The 13,308-nt window shown below is 36.6% G+C and overlaps 1 protein-coding gene across 2 annotated transcripts in view; it reads left to right on the top strand.

Moving 5' to 3' along the window:
* The window catches only part of LOC106871184 (codanin-1), a 65,741-nt gene extending 52,975 nt beyond the window's left edge, over positions 1 to 12,766 (top strand). For both annotated transcript variants that reach the window (XM_089365409.1, XM_089365408.1), the window contains 7 exons: positions 51 to 193; positions 1,082 to 1,218; positions 3,920 to 4,018; positions 7,144 to 7,207; positions 8,751 to 8,893; positions 9,985 to 10,066; positions 12,226 to 12,766. In XM_089365409.1, the coding sequence (XP_089221535.1) occupies positions 51 to 193; positions 1,082 to 1,218; positions 3,920 to 4,018; positions 7,144 to 7,207; positions 8,751 to 8,893; positions 9,985 to 10,065 (667 nt within the window). In that variant the 3' untranslated portion in view covers position 10,066; positions 12,226 to 12,766. The remainder of the gene's footprint in view (positions 1 to 50; positions 194 to 1,081; positions 1,219 to 3,919; positions 4,019 to 7,143; positions 7,208 to 8,750; positions 8,894 to 9,984; positions 10,067 to 12,225) is intronic.
* Positions 12,767 to 13,308: the final 542 nt, after the last annotated feature.

Here is a 13,308-nt window from a genome sequence, read left to right as displayed (position 1 = left end):
ATGTTATTCTGAAATGTATTCTCTTAATTGCTGCATTGTTATTTTAACAGCTATGTGGAGAGTAATGGCAGGAAGGTGATTCAGGTGCTTTTGGTGGATTATAATGAAACTGTCAAGCTGTTCTCACTTAAAATTATTGTTCGCCTGGCTGAAGAAGGTATTCACCAATGGATAGCTGCTAATATTACAAAAGGTATTCATACTTTTACATTTAATTACACTCGGGCATATTTGAACCCATAAGAAAACTATTCGCTGTGCCATGTCTTGGAGAAAATTCCTCACTGTAGACAGATAGGTGTAGACTGAATCACTTCACACTGCCATATGTACAGCAAACTGCTGAATAGTGCAACCAGTTGTTAAACAGTGACGGGAATATTGTAAAAGGGACCTGTTGCTTGGTGTCAGTTTGCAGCGCCTATCTTTCCAGTCGCTGAAGGGGAGATAACCACTCTGAAGTGCAAGCGTCCCACAGCGGGTGCTATGAGTTGGCTCGGTCTTTTTACACCTATTTGTCTACAAGAAATTTTCTCCATCACAAGAAACAGTGAATACCTCAAACATATTTGAACTGGTTACAAGTTTGTATTTATACTCATCACTGCTTAGCATTGTCACCCCATATATATTTTATTTACATTTAAATCATCATCATCATTAATACCCAGTTTTTCTCAGAAATCACTTACATTTACAATGTTTTCCTAAATTGTAACTCTAGAATGGCGATGACAAGCGTACACTCTCACCTTATTAATTTGAAAGAGTTACAAATGATGTCTTGTAGTATGTTTCAACTGCTATACAATGTTCTTATGAGAAACACATAAGTTTAGCTTAGTCAGCTGTCAGTTGGGGCTCAGGTAAGAATGGATGACTGATATAAATAGTGAGGTGTACAACTGACAAAAATTTTATCATTTTATAATGCAGGGCTTAAAGAGATGGATTTCCTGAGTTATGTAACAAAAACAGAACCCCCAATGATTTATCGTTCAATTAATTATACAAAAGCTCAATCTAAAATCTATTCAGTTTTTTGTCATTTGCTTTTTTTTTTTTTTTTTTTTTTTTTCAGCTTTCTTTATTGGTGAAATGAGACAGGAAAGAAATAAACTTTTGAAAAATACTAAAGTACTCATGGAAAAGTTATCTTTACCTGAAACACATGATTCTTTCTGTCGGCAGCCATCTGAAATTCTTGTAGAATTTAAGGTTGGTAACACATCCATTTATCTCTTCATTGTTTATAACTTATTTTATTAATATTTGATACTATGCTGGTGCATGCATATGAACACAAGAAAATGTGTAGTCATTAAGGCATAGTTTTTAGGGTTAACTTTCATCTTCTACACTGATGACCTTGTTCTTTTAGCTGAATCACTAGAGATGAAATTTCAGGTGTGAAAACAAGGCCTGGAATGTAAGGGCTTCAGAGTTGATTTAGAAAAACCAAAGTCTAGTAAGTAGGGAAACAGACAAATCACAAGTCCCTTCAGGGAGACGGCCTTGCTCAATATGTAAAATGGCTGTTGGTAGAAACTCCATACGTTGTACCCAGTGCAAACTTTGGACAAGTAAGAGGTGTAGCAGTATCACAGGAAGGTTAACGAATATAGTCTTCATGTGTGGCAAATGTGCAGGTACAATAAGCATTAACAATACACAGACATAGGCTCTCTCGAATGCTTGGGTGGATCATTAGCTTCTGTTAAGAAGGTGACCAAGTTAGCAGTGGAGGAGGAAGTTCTGAAAGTGTAGTTGCTAGGATAAGAACAGGCTGGGCAAAGTTCAGAGAGCTTCTACCTTTGTTGGTAACTAAGGGCCTCTCCCTCAGATCGAAAGACAGATTGTATGATGCCTGTATACATACAGCTATGTTACATGGGCTTTGACTACAGAGGACTTGCAAAGGCTTGAAAGAAATGAAGCCAGCATTCTCCACTGGATGGGTAATGTCAGTGTATATATATATATATACAACAGAGTGTAAGTGATTTAAGAGGAAAATTGGATATAAGAGACATCAGATGTTGTGTGCAAGTGGGAAGACTGTGTTGGTATGGTCATGAGATGTGTATGGATGAGGACAACTGTATAAAGAAGTGCCAAGCTCTAATTGTGGAAAGGATAGACCCAGGAAGACGTAGGACAGTGATGAGAAAGGATCTTTGGACACTGGGCCTCATTGAGGAAATGACAAGGGATCGAGAGATGTGGCGATTTGCTGTACTTGAAAAGATATGTGAAGCTAAGTAAAACTGTTGTCTTCCATGCATACAGGCTTGTCCTTTCAGGTGCCGGTGCCACATAAAAAACACCTGTGCCATTGCTGCATGTAAACACCCATGCTGGTGGTACATAAAAAAGCACCCAGCACACTCTGTTCAGTGGTTGGCACTAGGAACAGCCTTACCACAACAAGCAATTGGAGCCTGGACAGCTCCCCAGTCGGCAAGCTCCATGTCAAACAATCCAACCCATGCCAGCATGGAAAACGGACATTAAATGATGATGATGATGATGATGATCGGCATCATTTAATGTCCGTTGGCATGGGTTGGACAGTTTGACCAGAGCTGGTAAGCTGAGGGGCTGCTTCAGACTCCAGTCTGATTTGGCATGGTTTCTATGGCTGGATGCCCTTCCTATTGCCGACCACTCTCAGAGTGTAATGGGTGCATTTATGTGCCACCAGCACAGGTGCCAGTTGCATGACACCAATACCTGCCACAACTATGATTACACTTGGCTTGATGGGTCTCCTACTCAAGCATGGCATATTGCCAAAGGTCTCAAACATTTGTCATTGCCCCCATGAGGCCCAACACTCAAAAAGGTGCTTTTTTACGTGCCACTGGCACAGGCGCTAGTTACATGACACTGACATCAGCCACATTGCATCTGTGAGGCCCAATGGTCGAAAGGTGTTATTTACATGCAACTGTCATGGGTGCCAGTTACATGACACCAGCATTGACCACAACTAGTTGGCTTGACCATCACAAATGTGCTAATTTATGCAAATGTTCTTTGCAGCAAATTGCATGACTTGAAAAAAGTACCAAAATCATTTGGTGCTAGAAAACAACCATTTTACAACAATGTTCTTTGTTACATTCTTATCACATTGACATGTAATTTGTCAGAATTGTCACATTAATCCAAGATTAAGAAATAAGGACAACATGGTGAAAAGTATCTTTTCTCAAAAGCCAATTGCTAAAATCTTCTTAGATTTCCTCAGCTATGTTTGTATTTATATTGTGAGCACTAAATAATAACAAAGTAATTTTTGCATTCCATATTTGCTAATCATCTGCCACACTATTTTTGCTCAGTGCATTTGCATACACATCCACCTTTCCTGTTCCTCCATCCTATTATGCCTCTTGTATTCACCTTTTACATTGTGTCTTAACTTTACAACTCCCCCCTCTCTCTCCAGGGGTCAAACCGTGTATTCACTTCTTCAGTTCTTGTCCCTCTATCCTAGTTTCTTATCCCTTAATACTACTCTACTCCACTCAGTAAAAGGGTCTTGTTTTGCAGGTACTTAGTCACTTCACCAGAGTGGGTGCCACGTAAAAAGCACACAGCACACTTCTGTGAAATGGTTGGCAAACCATGCCAAAACAGACAATGGAACCTAGTGCAGCCCTTTCGTTTATCTGTTCATGTCAAACCATGCAATCCATGCCAGTATGGAGGGGGGGTGGCATTAAATGATGATGATGATTTCTTATTTTCAGTTCTCAAAATCATTGAATTATGGTTGCTTATCATAAAAAGTGAACTGTATGTTCAGCATGTTAAACTGGTTCACATAACATGCTTTTGAACAATATTGTGTGAAGGATATTGATTATAATGGATTTCTATTTTCTATTATGCTTTAAAATTAAAATTACAGGACTTCCTCCGTGATATATTGTTAGAAGAATCAAAACCAAATCTCGAAAAAATAACAACAACTCTACATGAAGCTCAGAAAATGATATTAAGTCGACAGGTTAGTAAAATTCTTATAATTCAAAGCATTTTCATAATATAACTAAACTTATCCAGAAGAAAAATTCTTTCCCCATATTTTGTGAAGAATAGATTAAAATATCTGTGAATGTAAAATTTATTATTTTTGTTATTTACATCCATTTTTTTAGTTTAATTTCTGACCAAATTGATTTGGGTTCAGTCCTACTTCATGGCACTTTGGGCAAATGCCTTTTACTTCAGCCTGGGTCAGCCAAAGCCTTGTGAGTGAATTTGACAGACAGAAACTGAAAGAAGCCACGGTGTGTGTGTGTGTGTATTTGGGTCTTGTCTTGATATTGTTTGATTGTTGTAAATGAATGTCATTAATTTCCAATAGTCTGCAAAATTATGTATGGCCATAGGGAAATATTGCCTTGCATAGAAATACGTGAGGGTGGTGACAGGAAGGACATTCGATCTTAGAAATTCTACCTCAATAAACTCTGGCTGAACTATGCAAGCAGGGAAAAGTGGAGGTTAAAATGATGATGATGACGGTGGTGGTGGTGGTGGCAGCGGCGGCTACGACGACGATGATGATAAGATAGAAAAGAAACGACTTTGGTTAAAATAAATTTTATATGTCATCCATGTTTACCCGTCACCAGCCTGCTTTGACTGTTTCCTGACTATTTTGCCAATGAATAGATTGCATATATAGGTATAGTGATGCAAACAGGAAAAATAGAACTCAAAATATGAGTATATGTATATATATATATATATATATATATATATATATATATATATATATTTCAGTCTAATCAACATTTTGGAGAGGTTTTATAAATATAGTGAATCCAAACAAAGAAGCACAAACAAGTAAAAACAATAATGTGAGGACGTGGTACAAGAAGTACTGTATTCTCAGACGCTCAGGAAAGGAAGGAAAGAGGATTTGACATTACGAGCCTTGCTCTTCTTCAGAAGTAGAGGAAAGTTCAAAGGAAGAGAAAACGGAGGAAGAAAATCACCAACAATACACACGTGGTTACATTTTGAAAATAATAAATATATATTGGTACACAATAGTAGTTTGATCAAGTAAAATATTATGTTAAAATTTATGTTATAAAAGGATTTGATAGAGATTTTGATTTAAATCAGAACATTTCATGTGATTGTTCTCAGGCAGATTGACATCAAAAAGGTGAATGTCCATTTTCCCATGCAGATATAGGTTGGAGATTCTGCTAATCAGTATATTACTTTTTCACTTAATCGTTCATAATCTCACGTGTTGTTGGTTGTTAGTTACTTATATCCTAAGTCAATTGTAAGATTATTGAAGAGAATATAAGAGTTCAAACTAATAATTATTGAGTTTCATTCATCATCATCATCATCATCACCACTTAATGTTTGTCTTCCATGTTGCCATGTGTCGGACGGTTTGGCAGGAGCTGGCAAGCCAGGGAACTGTATCAAGCTCCAAATATCTGTTTTGACTCGATTTCTACAGCTGGATGTCTTTCTGAATGCCAACCACTTTACAGAGTGTACTACATGATTTTTTTTTTTACGTGGCACCAGCATGGGCACGTTTTACATGGCACAATTACCAGTGATTGTAATATGGAACCAGCACAGATTGATGATATTAAAGCTAGTAGGGTGAAAATATGATACACTGTCGACTTATGTGATTTTGAAGAGAAAATAATTGATTGTGATGTTAATGGAGGGTCTTCTAAGAGGGAATTGGAAAATATCTTTGGCAGTAGTAAAGCAATTAAGACTCGAGAAAAATAGATCAGATGAGGAAACAAGATGGCACGGCATTGAGATGAAATAAGAGAAAAAAATTTAGAAAAATAATAATGATGATTTTAACAACAACAACAATAGCATTAGAAGATAACCCTCTCTAACCTGGGCCCCTGTACCTGGTTTTACCTTCTACCTAAGCTCCCGAGTGAAAAACTAAATAGTTGCATATAGAGTTTGATTGCAAGCAGATTAATGCACAGAATTCTCTGCATCTTCTTTTTCTGTGTTCTTCATTGTTGCTTGACTGGGAATCCAGCAGAGATACCATTTAACTTATTCTTGCTGTAGCGGCAACGCAGTGTATCAGGGTTGAGATTACTTGGATGCTAACCTTGATAATGACTAAGATCATAATGTTTCTGTTTTTAATTACTAAATATTGTTTACAAAAAATACTAAAGAAAGTCCCCCCTCCACCACCACCCTTAAATTAATATTGGTTTCAAATTTTGGCACAAGGCCAGCAGATTCTTAAGAAGTGGCTAAGTTTTTGACCCCAGTATTCAACTGGTACTTATTTTATCAACCCTGAAAGGACGAAAAGCAAAGTTGACCTCAGAACCTGAAGATGGATGAAATGCTGCTAAGCATTTTGTCTGGTATGCTAACCATTCTGCCAGCTTGCTACCTTCATCATCGTTTAATGACCGCTTTCCATGCTGGCATGGGTTGGACAGTTTGACTGAGGGCTGGCAAGCCAGGAAGCTGCAACGGGCACCAATCTGATTTGGCAAGATTTCTACAGGTGGATGCCCTTCCTAACACCAACCACTCCAAGAGTGTAGTGGGTGCTTTTTATGTGCCACCAGCACAGGAGCCAGTCAGGCAGCACTGGCAACGACCACACTCGAATGGTGCCTTTTATGTGCCACCAGCACAGGAGCCAGTCAGGCAGCACTGGCAACGACCACACTCGAATGGTGCCTTTTATGTGCCACCAGCACAGGAGCCAGTCAGGCAGCACTGGCAACGACCACACTCGAATGGTGCCTTTTATGTGCCACCAGCACAGGAGCCAGTCAGGCAGCACTGGCAACGACCACACTCGAATGGTGCCTTTTATGTGCCACCAGCACAGGAGCCAGTCAGGCAGCACTGGCAACGACCACACTCGAATGGTGCCTTTTATGTGCCACCAGCACAGGAGCCAGTCAGGCAGCACTGGCAACGACCACACTCGAATGGTGCCTTTTATGTGCCACTGGCACAGGAGCCAGTCAGGTGGCACTGGCAATGACCACACTCGAATGGTGCTTTTTACGTACTAAAATCCAAATATACATTTGCTGTGTAGCAGTTATTGATGTTATTGTAATGAATTCTTTATTTCAGGACATAACTGTTGGTGTTGTGAAAACCTTAAAAGACATAACATTGTATTTGGCCATTGAACTCAGTGAGTATTCAGCCCTAGTTTTTGTAATTAATTACAACTCTTTTTCTTCATTTTTTTCTGACATTATGAAGTCATTGAATTATTTACCTCCGTAAAGTTTCATGGATAAAATTAATTTTGACAACCCTATCATGTGTGCATGTGTCTTTTTTTTGTTTAAGTTTAGCATGTTTATAATACTTCATCTGCAAAAAAAAAATAATAATAATGAAAATTAAAATAAAATGTATTTTGTCAATATATTTCTGATAATAAACTAAAATGTCTGGCAACTAAGAGAATCTTAAATGTAGCATTTATAAACCCCTAAAATAGTTCTCGATTTAAACAAGGTATAAAAAATGTCTATCCATAATAAAATGTTTTCTTTGATTGATCTATTTTCAATGGTATGTCATTTACTCATTCACTGATTGGGTTGAAATAGAACTATGAAAAAAAAAAACACGCAATTGCTTATCCAATCTTTCTGTTACATATGTAAACTGTCCACTTCAACAAGTACTGTTATTATTCCATCTTCTCACTATTATTCGAGTGCAGCAACCAATTTGAAAATTTATAATACCATATTAATGAGAAATTACTATAAAACATTATTTTTTAGTCATTAATAATTTCTGCACACACCACTGCTTCTGCCTCCACCCCAACCCCATTTTATTTTTGAAAAATAATAAAATTCTTGCATCTTGTGATGCTTGGATTATTAATGTTACTCTCCAGTTTGGAATTTAAAAAAATAACTTTTGTCTAGTAGTTTCTGTGTAACAACCAAATAGACAAAGAACTTAATCAGTTTATTATAATATGCACTTCTTGCATATACATTATTTTACTGATTGCAAATGTCCTTTGTAGTTTGTTAATTAGTAGTTGTGTTCAACTCTCTCCAAGAAGAGACATATGGTGACCATATGGAACTCAGTGCAAAGCAACATGCTTGAAAGCAGTTCGTTCTCTGCCAGTCAAAAATTTAGGGTTCTATATGTAATTTTTATTCTACAGCAATTTTAAATATGTAGTTGTGTGGTCAGGAAGCTTACAACCCAACCACATGGGCAGGAGGCTTCTACTATGGTGCCAGGTTGACCAAAGCGTTGCAAATGGATTTGGTAAATGGAAACTGAAAGAAGCTCATCATGCGTGTGTGTATTATCTTGTTTGGACAGTGATTGATAAATGTAAAATGAGTGTCACTATCATCCAAGCAGTCTCATCCATTTCCAATATTCTGTTAGAATATATCTGGCCATGAGGGAGTATTATCTTGCTCAGAAACAGATGAGGGTTGGTGACACGATAATCTGCCTCAATAAACTCCATCCAAGTTTTGCAAGTATTGAAAAGTAGATGTTAGATGATGGTGATGGTGGCTGCGGCAGTGATGATGATTTTTTTTTTTTTTTTTTTGTTTTTTTGCAGTATAGGAATATATCTCAAATATATAAGCACTTTCACATGATAAATTAATTTGTGATATTCATTTGTTATTACTATTTCGGTTAATATTATATATATGTATGTATGTGTATATTTGTAGTTATTAACTATCCTGTAGACTGGGGTGAAGTAAAGAAACTGTTCTTCGATTTTTGGAACAATCACCTTCGAGATAAGAATTCAGAACTTGCACTCGATTATGGTAAATTAGAAAGGTTGTTGTACAAATCTCCTAAAAAACAGGTAACTTTTTTTGGAAAATACTTTATTTCTATTGTAAATTGTTTTTGAGATCTATCTTAGTAATTTTACAACTTATTTAATATTTAGTAAGTCTATAATCTACGCTTAAATAAATTCCTTGTATTACTGTCATAGATTATAAGGTAAGTTCCTATTGTCACCAGGTCCAGGCTGTGACAATTGGTTGTAATTGTGTGTTATTTAATTTATGTCAGAAATGCACAACTCTCTTCTATTCATATTTTAATTTCCACTCCTTTAACAAGTAATCAACTGATTGGGTTTAATTAGATTTAATATGCAAACAGATGTGATAGCAATTTGGTTGTGTAATGTTCCAGATTGAATAATTGAGGCATTGTTTTCAATTCAAATCTTTACAAAACTCTAATTCCTCCCCATGTGTATGACGTAAAGTTGTTTTTGCTGTTGTGTATTATTGGTCAGTGCTCATCAAAATACACTGATCTATAGTTCTGGATATGCCACACTTTCAAGTTGAGAACCAAACAGCATGTTCTTTTGACCTACAGGGATGTGTACTTCAGTGCACATCCCTACATGTAAATCTGGACTCAGTGGTAAAGATTGTGTTCTTTGGATACTGTATCAACAGTTAGCAGATCAAATGAAAGCATTTCCCTAAGTAAGGCATGTGTAAAATTTGAATGAAATTGGTTGTGTAGTTCTGGAGTTTTAGGGATTCACACAGACACACACACACTCAGACATACATTCTCAATTTTATATATATATAGATAGATATTTGTGTATGTGTCTGTGTTTGTCTCCCCACCATTGCTTGACAATCAATGCTGGTGTATTTACGTCCCCGTAGCTTAGCAGTTCAACAAAACGAGACCAATAGAATAAGTAGTAGGCTTACAAAGAATAAGTCCTGGGATCAATTTGTTTGACTAAAGGCAGTGCTCCAGCATGGCCACAGTCAAATGACTGAAACAAATGAAAGAACAAATTAGACAATGCTTCAGAAAAACTGTATTACTCTAATATATACATTTAGTTTATTGTTCATAAATCTTATTCTTTTCTATTTTAAAGTATTTTAATTTCCTTTTTTAAATTTATAGTTATCTCAGTTTCATCTTAAAAACCTGAGTGCAGTAATATTAGGACTCCCTGCCAGCTCGTATATTGTTGATGAATTATGAGGTTTGTAAAATTTCCTACTTGCTTTTATATTCCTTTATAGTTCCAATGATTGCAATCGTATTCAGTCCTAACAGATCATTTAGATTCACTTTGTTCAGGAGAAGTTTAAAAATATTACTGCTGAGACAGTGTCATGTTTTATCAATTGTTTTTTAGGTGTCTGTGTAGTTGTGAGGTGATACAGATGCCCTCCTGACCCATTGAAACATGCAAGATTTGATAACTATAGGCAGAGAGGGCTACAGTTGTACTCATTTCCAGCTGAGTAGACTGGAAAATGGCAAAAGAAGTGCTTTGCTCAAGGACACAACATGTTGTCAGGTCCAGGAACTGAAATGAGTGATTTTAACCTCTAGGCCTCATGAAAACCTACACACATCATCATTTAACATCCACTTTCCATGCTGGCATGGGTTGCACAGTTTGACAAGAGCTGGCTAGGCAGAAGACTGCATGAGGCTTCAGTGTTTGTTTTGGCAGGGTTTTTACGGCTGGATGCCCTTCCTAACACCGGCCACAGAGCAGAGTGGAGTGAGTGCTTTTTATGTGGCACAAGCACAGGCAAGGTTTGTACAGCTGGATGCCCTTCCAGATGCCAACCACTTTACAATGTGTACTGGATGCTTTTTACATGGCACCAACACTGGTAGGGTCACCAAGTAACTTGCAAGACAAGGATCCTTTGAGAGGGGAAGGGGCATTGGAGGAGGTGATCTTGTGCCAGATAATAAAAGGTTAGTGTGACAGGGACAAACAGGTGTCTTGCTATTGAGGAAGTACATGAGAGAGAGAGAGAGTGATTAAGAATGAGGACAGAAATAGGTGAGTTGCTGTAGAGGAAATACTTGGTTAACCAGTCAGAGGGGGAGAGAGAGAGAATAGAAGTGCAGTGAGTGGAGGAGAGAGATGGTGGCAAAGTGCCAGGGCATACTCACAAGGAACGGGGATCAGAATACAAGTGGGATGGTAGAATAGAGCAAAAGAACAGATGTAAATGATAAGTTTTTGTCTATCAAAATTCATTCATAAGGTGTTGGCCAGCCAAGGCTATAGATGAAAGCTTTGCTCGGGGCAACATACTGTGGTATTGAACCAGAAACCATCTTTCAAGGTGAATTTCTTTTCCACAGAGCCATTCCTGAGTAAAATTTTTCAATGAGAACCTTTTTAATGTTTGGTTGACACCATGTTTGTATGAATACATACACATTTGTGTATAACCAAGTGGGTGCATATATGTGTGTGTGAAAGGCTTAGACCCAGGAAGACATGGGATGAAGTGGTGAGAAAGGACCTTTGGATGCTGGGCCTCACTGACAAAATGAGAAGTGACCAGTAAAATCACTGTCATCCATACATAAAGCCTTGTCCTTTATAAGTGCCAGTGCAACATAAGATGCACTTGTGCTGCATAAATACACCCGTGCTAGTACCATATAAAAAGTACCCAAAACACTCTGTTAAGTGGTTGGCATTAGGAAAGGCATCCAACCGTAGAAACCATGCAACAGCAGACAATTGGAGTTGGGCCAGCTTCTGTCAAACTGCCCAACCCACGCCAGCATGGAAAACAGACATTAAACAATGATGATGATGATGATGATGATGATGATCATCATCATCATCATCATCATCATCATCATCATCGTTTAACGTCCGCTTTCCATGCTAGCATGGGTTGGACGATTTGACTGAGGACTGGTGAAACCGGATGGCAACACCAGGCTCCAGTCTAATTTGGCAGAGTTTCTACAGCTGGATGCCCTTCCTAACGCCAACCACTCATATATATATATGTATATATATAATATTGTGTGTGAAATCTTATTTACCATTGTGCAGTTGGTTACAAATGCTTTCATAATCAGATTAGCTGTTTTCTCTTAAATTATAACTCAAAATTTTTTTCAGGCAAGGCTAGAAACATTTTCTTACATAGTCTAAAATCATAAGTTCTCTGGTGTGTTATTTAATTTTCCTTGTGTGTGTGTGTTTGGATTTTTTTATTGTTTTGTATATGTATGAATGTAAACAGGTTTGGATGTGTATCTTGTAATTATTTGCATGAACAAAAAGTAAAACAAAATGTTCTGCCAATTATGTAAATTTGATATGTTAAATTCAGTTTAAAAATGTTAATGTTTTATTTTGTTTTGTAGGAACCTGGTTTTGAAAAGTGTAAATACCAAATATGATTGTTAATGAAATGGCTCTGCAAAATAAACTTGCAGTAATTTGGTTCTGTGGTAGAATTTTAACAAAATTTTATTAAATCTAAAAAACTTTTTTTATATTGGAACTCAAACTTTAAATTGTTCCTTCGGATGAAAAGAAATTTTGATTTTCTCCTGTTTAGCAGTGTTTGTGATTATATTCTATATTTTTATACTTTTTCCAAAAAAATACCCTATTTTACACAGTGGAATACTCATATACAAATGGTTATGGAGAAAATTAAATCCGCATTATGTGCTAGAATTTGATTAACAAGCCACAAACATGTGAAACTTGGAGAATGTATACAAATGGTATACTAAATGAACATATTATATTGTGAACAGTTTCTCTGAAAAAAGTTATAATCTGTCAGTCAACTGACATTTGAACAAAAAGTGTTTGGAACAATATTTACGAACGATTTGTTAACATCCTTGTATACATTTCATATAGTTTATAAATTTCTATATTTTTTATGGAAAATAATAATGTTATTCATAGTTTTTTGTTAAAAACATAACCATGGATTGATAAAAGCAAGTTAGAAAATCAGTTACCATAGAAACTAAGTAGGAAATAATGTGTAAGCACGAAAAGGAAACAAGTTTTCATAACTTTAGTTCAAAGTATAGAAGAGCAAAAATCAACACTCTACACCAAAATTGAGAAACAAGTATAAATTGGAAAGTATTCAGGTAGTTAAGAGATTAACTGAACTTAGTAATTTATTATAGAGATGGAAAATTTATTTTTGGTGTAGGTTAAAGAGAAAGAAATCGTTTGTGATTGTATAAGGGGAATTGATAATTTGTGCAAAAGCCAAACAATTGTCTGATGATATCGGAGCAAATTCTTTTGGTAAAAGTGATACAACAGTGCTGGATTCTCTTGCTTCAGAGGGTTAGTATATCAGATTCCTAAAAAGAAATGAGTTACATAGTGCTGTGAGGAATGGCAAGTCTGCTACTACACACCTTAAGGCAGCACATGAATACCAATTTATGTTTTTAAAGGTTATTGATAAG

This window comes from Octopus bimaculoides, chromosome Z (genome assembly GCF_046866305.1).
Source record: "Octopus bimaculoides isolate indiv1 chromosome Z, ASM4686630v1, whole genome shotgun sequence".
Classification (NCBI taxonomy): domain Eukaryota; kingdom Metazoa; phylum Mollusca; class Cephalopoda; order Octopoda; family Octopodidae; genus Octopus; species Octopus bimaculoides.
This window is presented reverse-complemented; position numbering and strand designations above follow the sequence as displayed.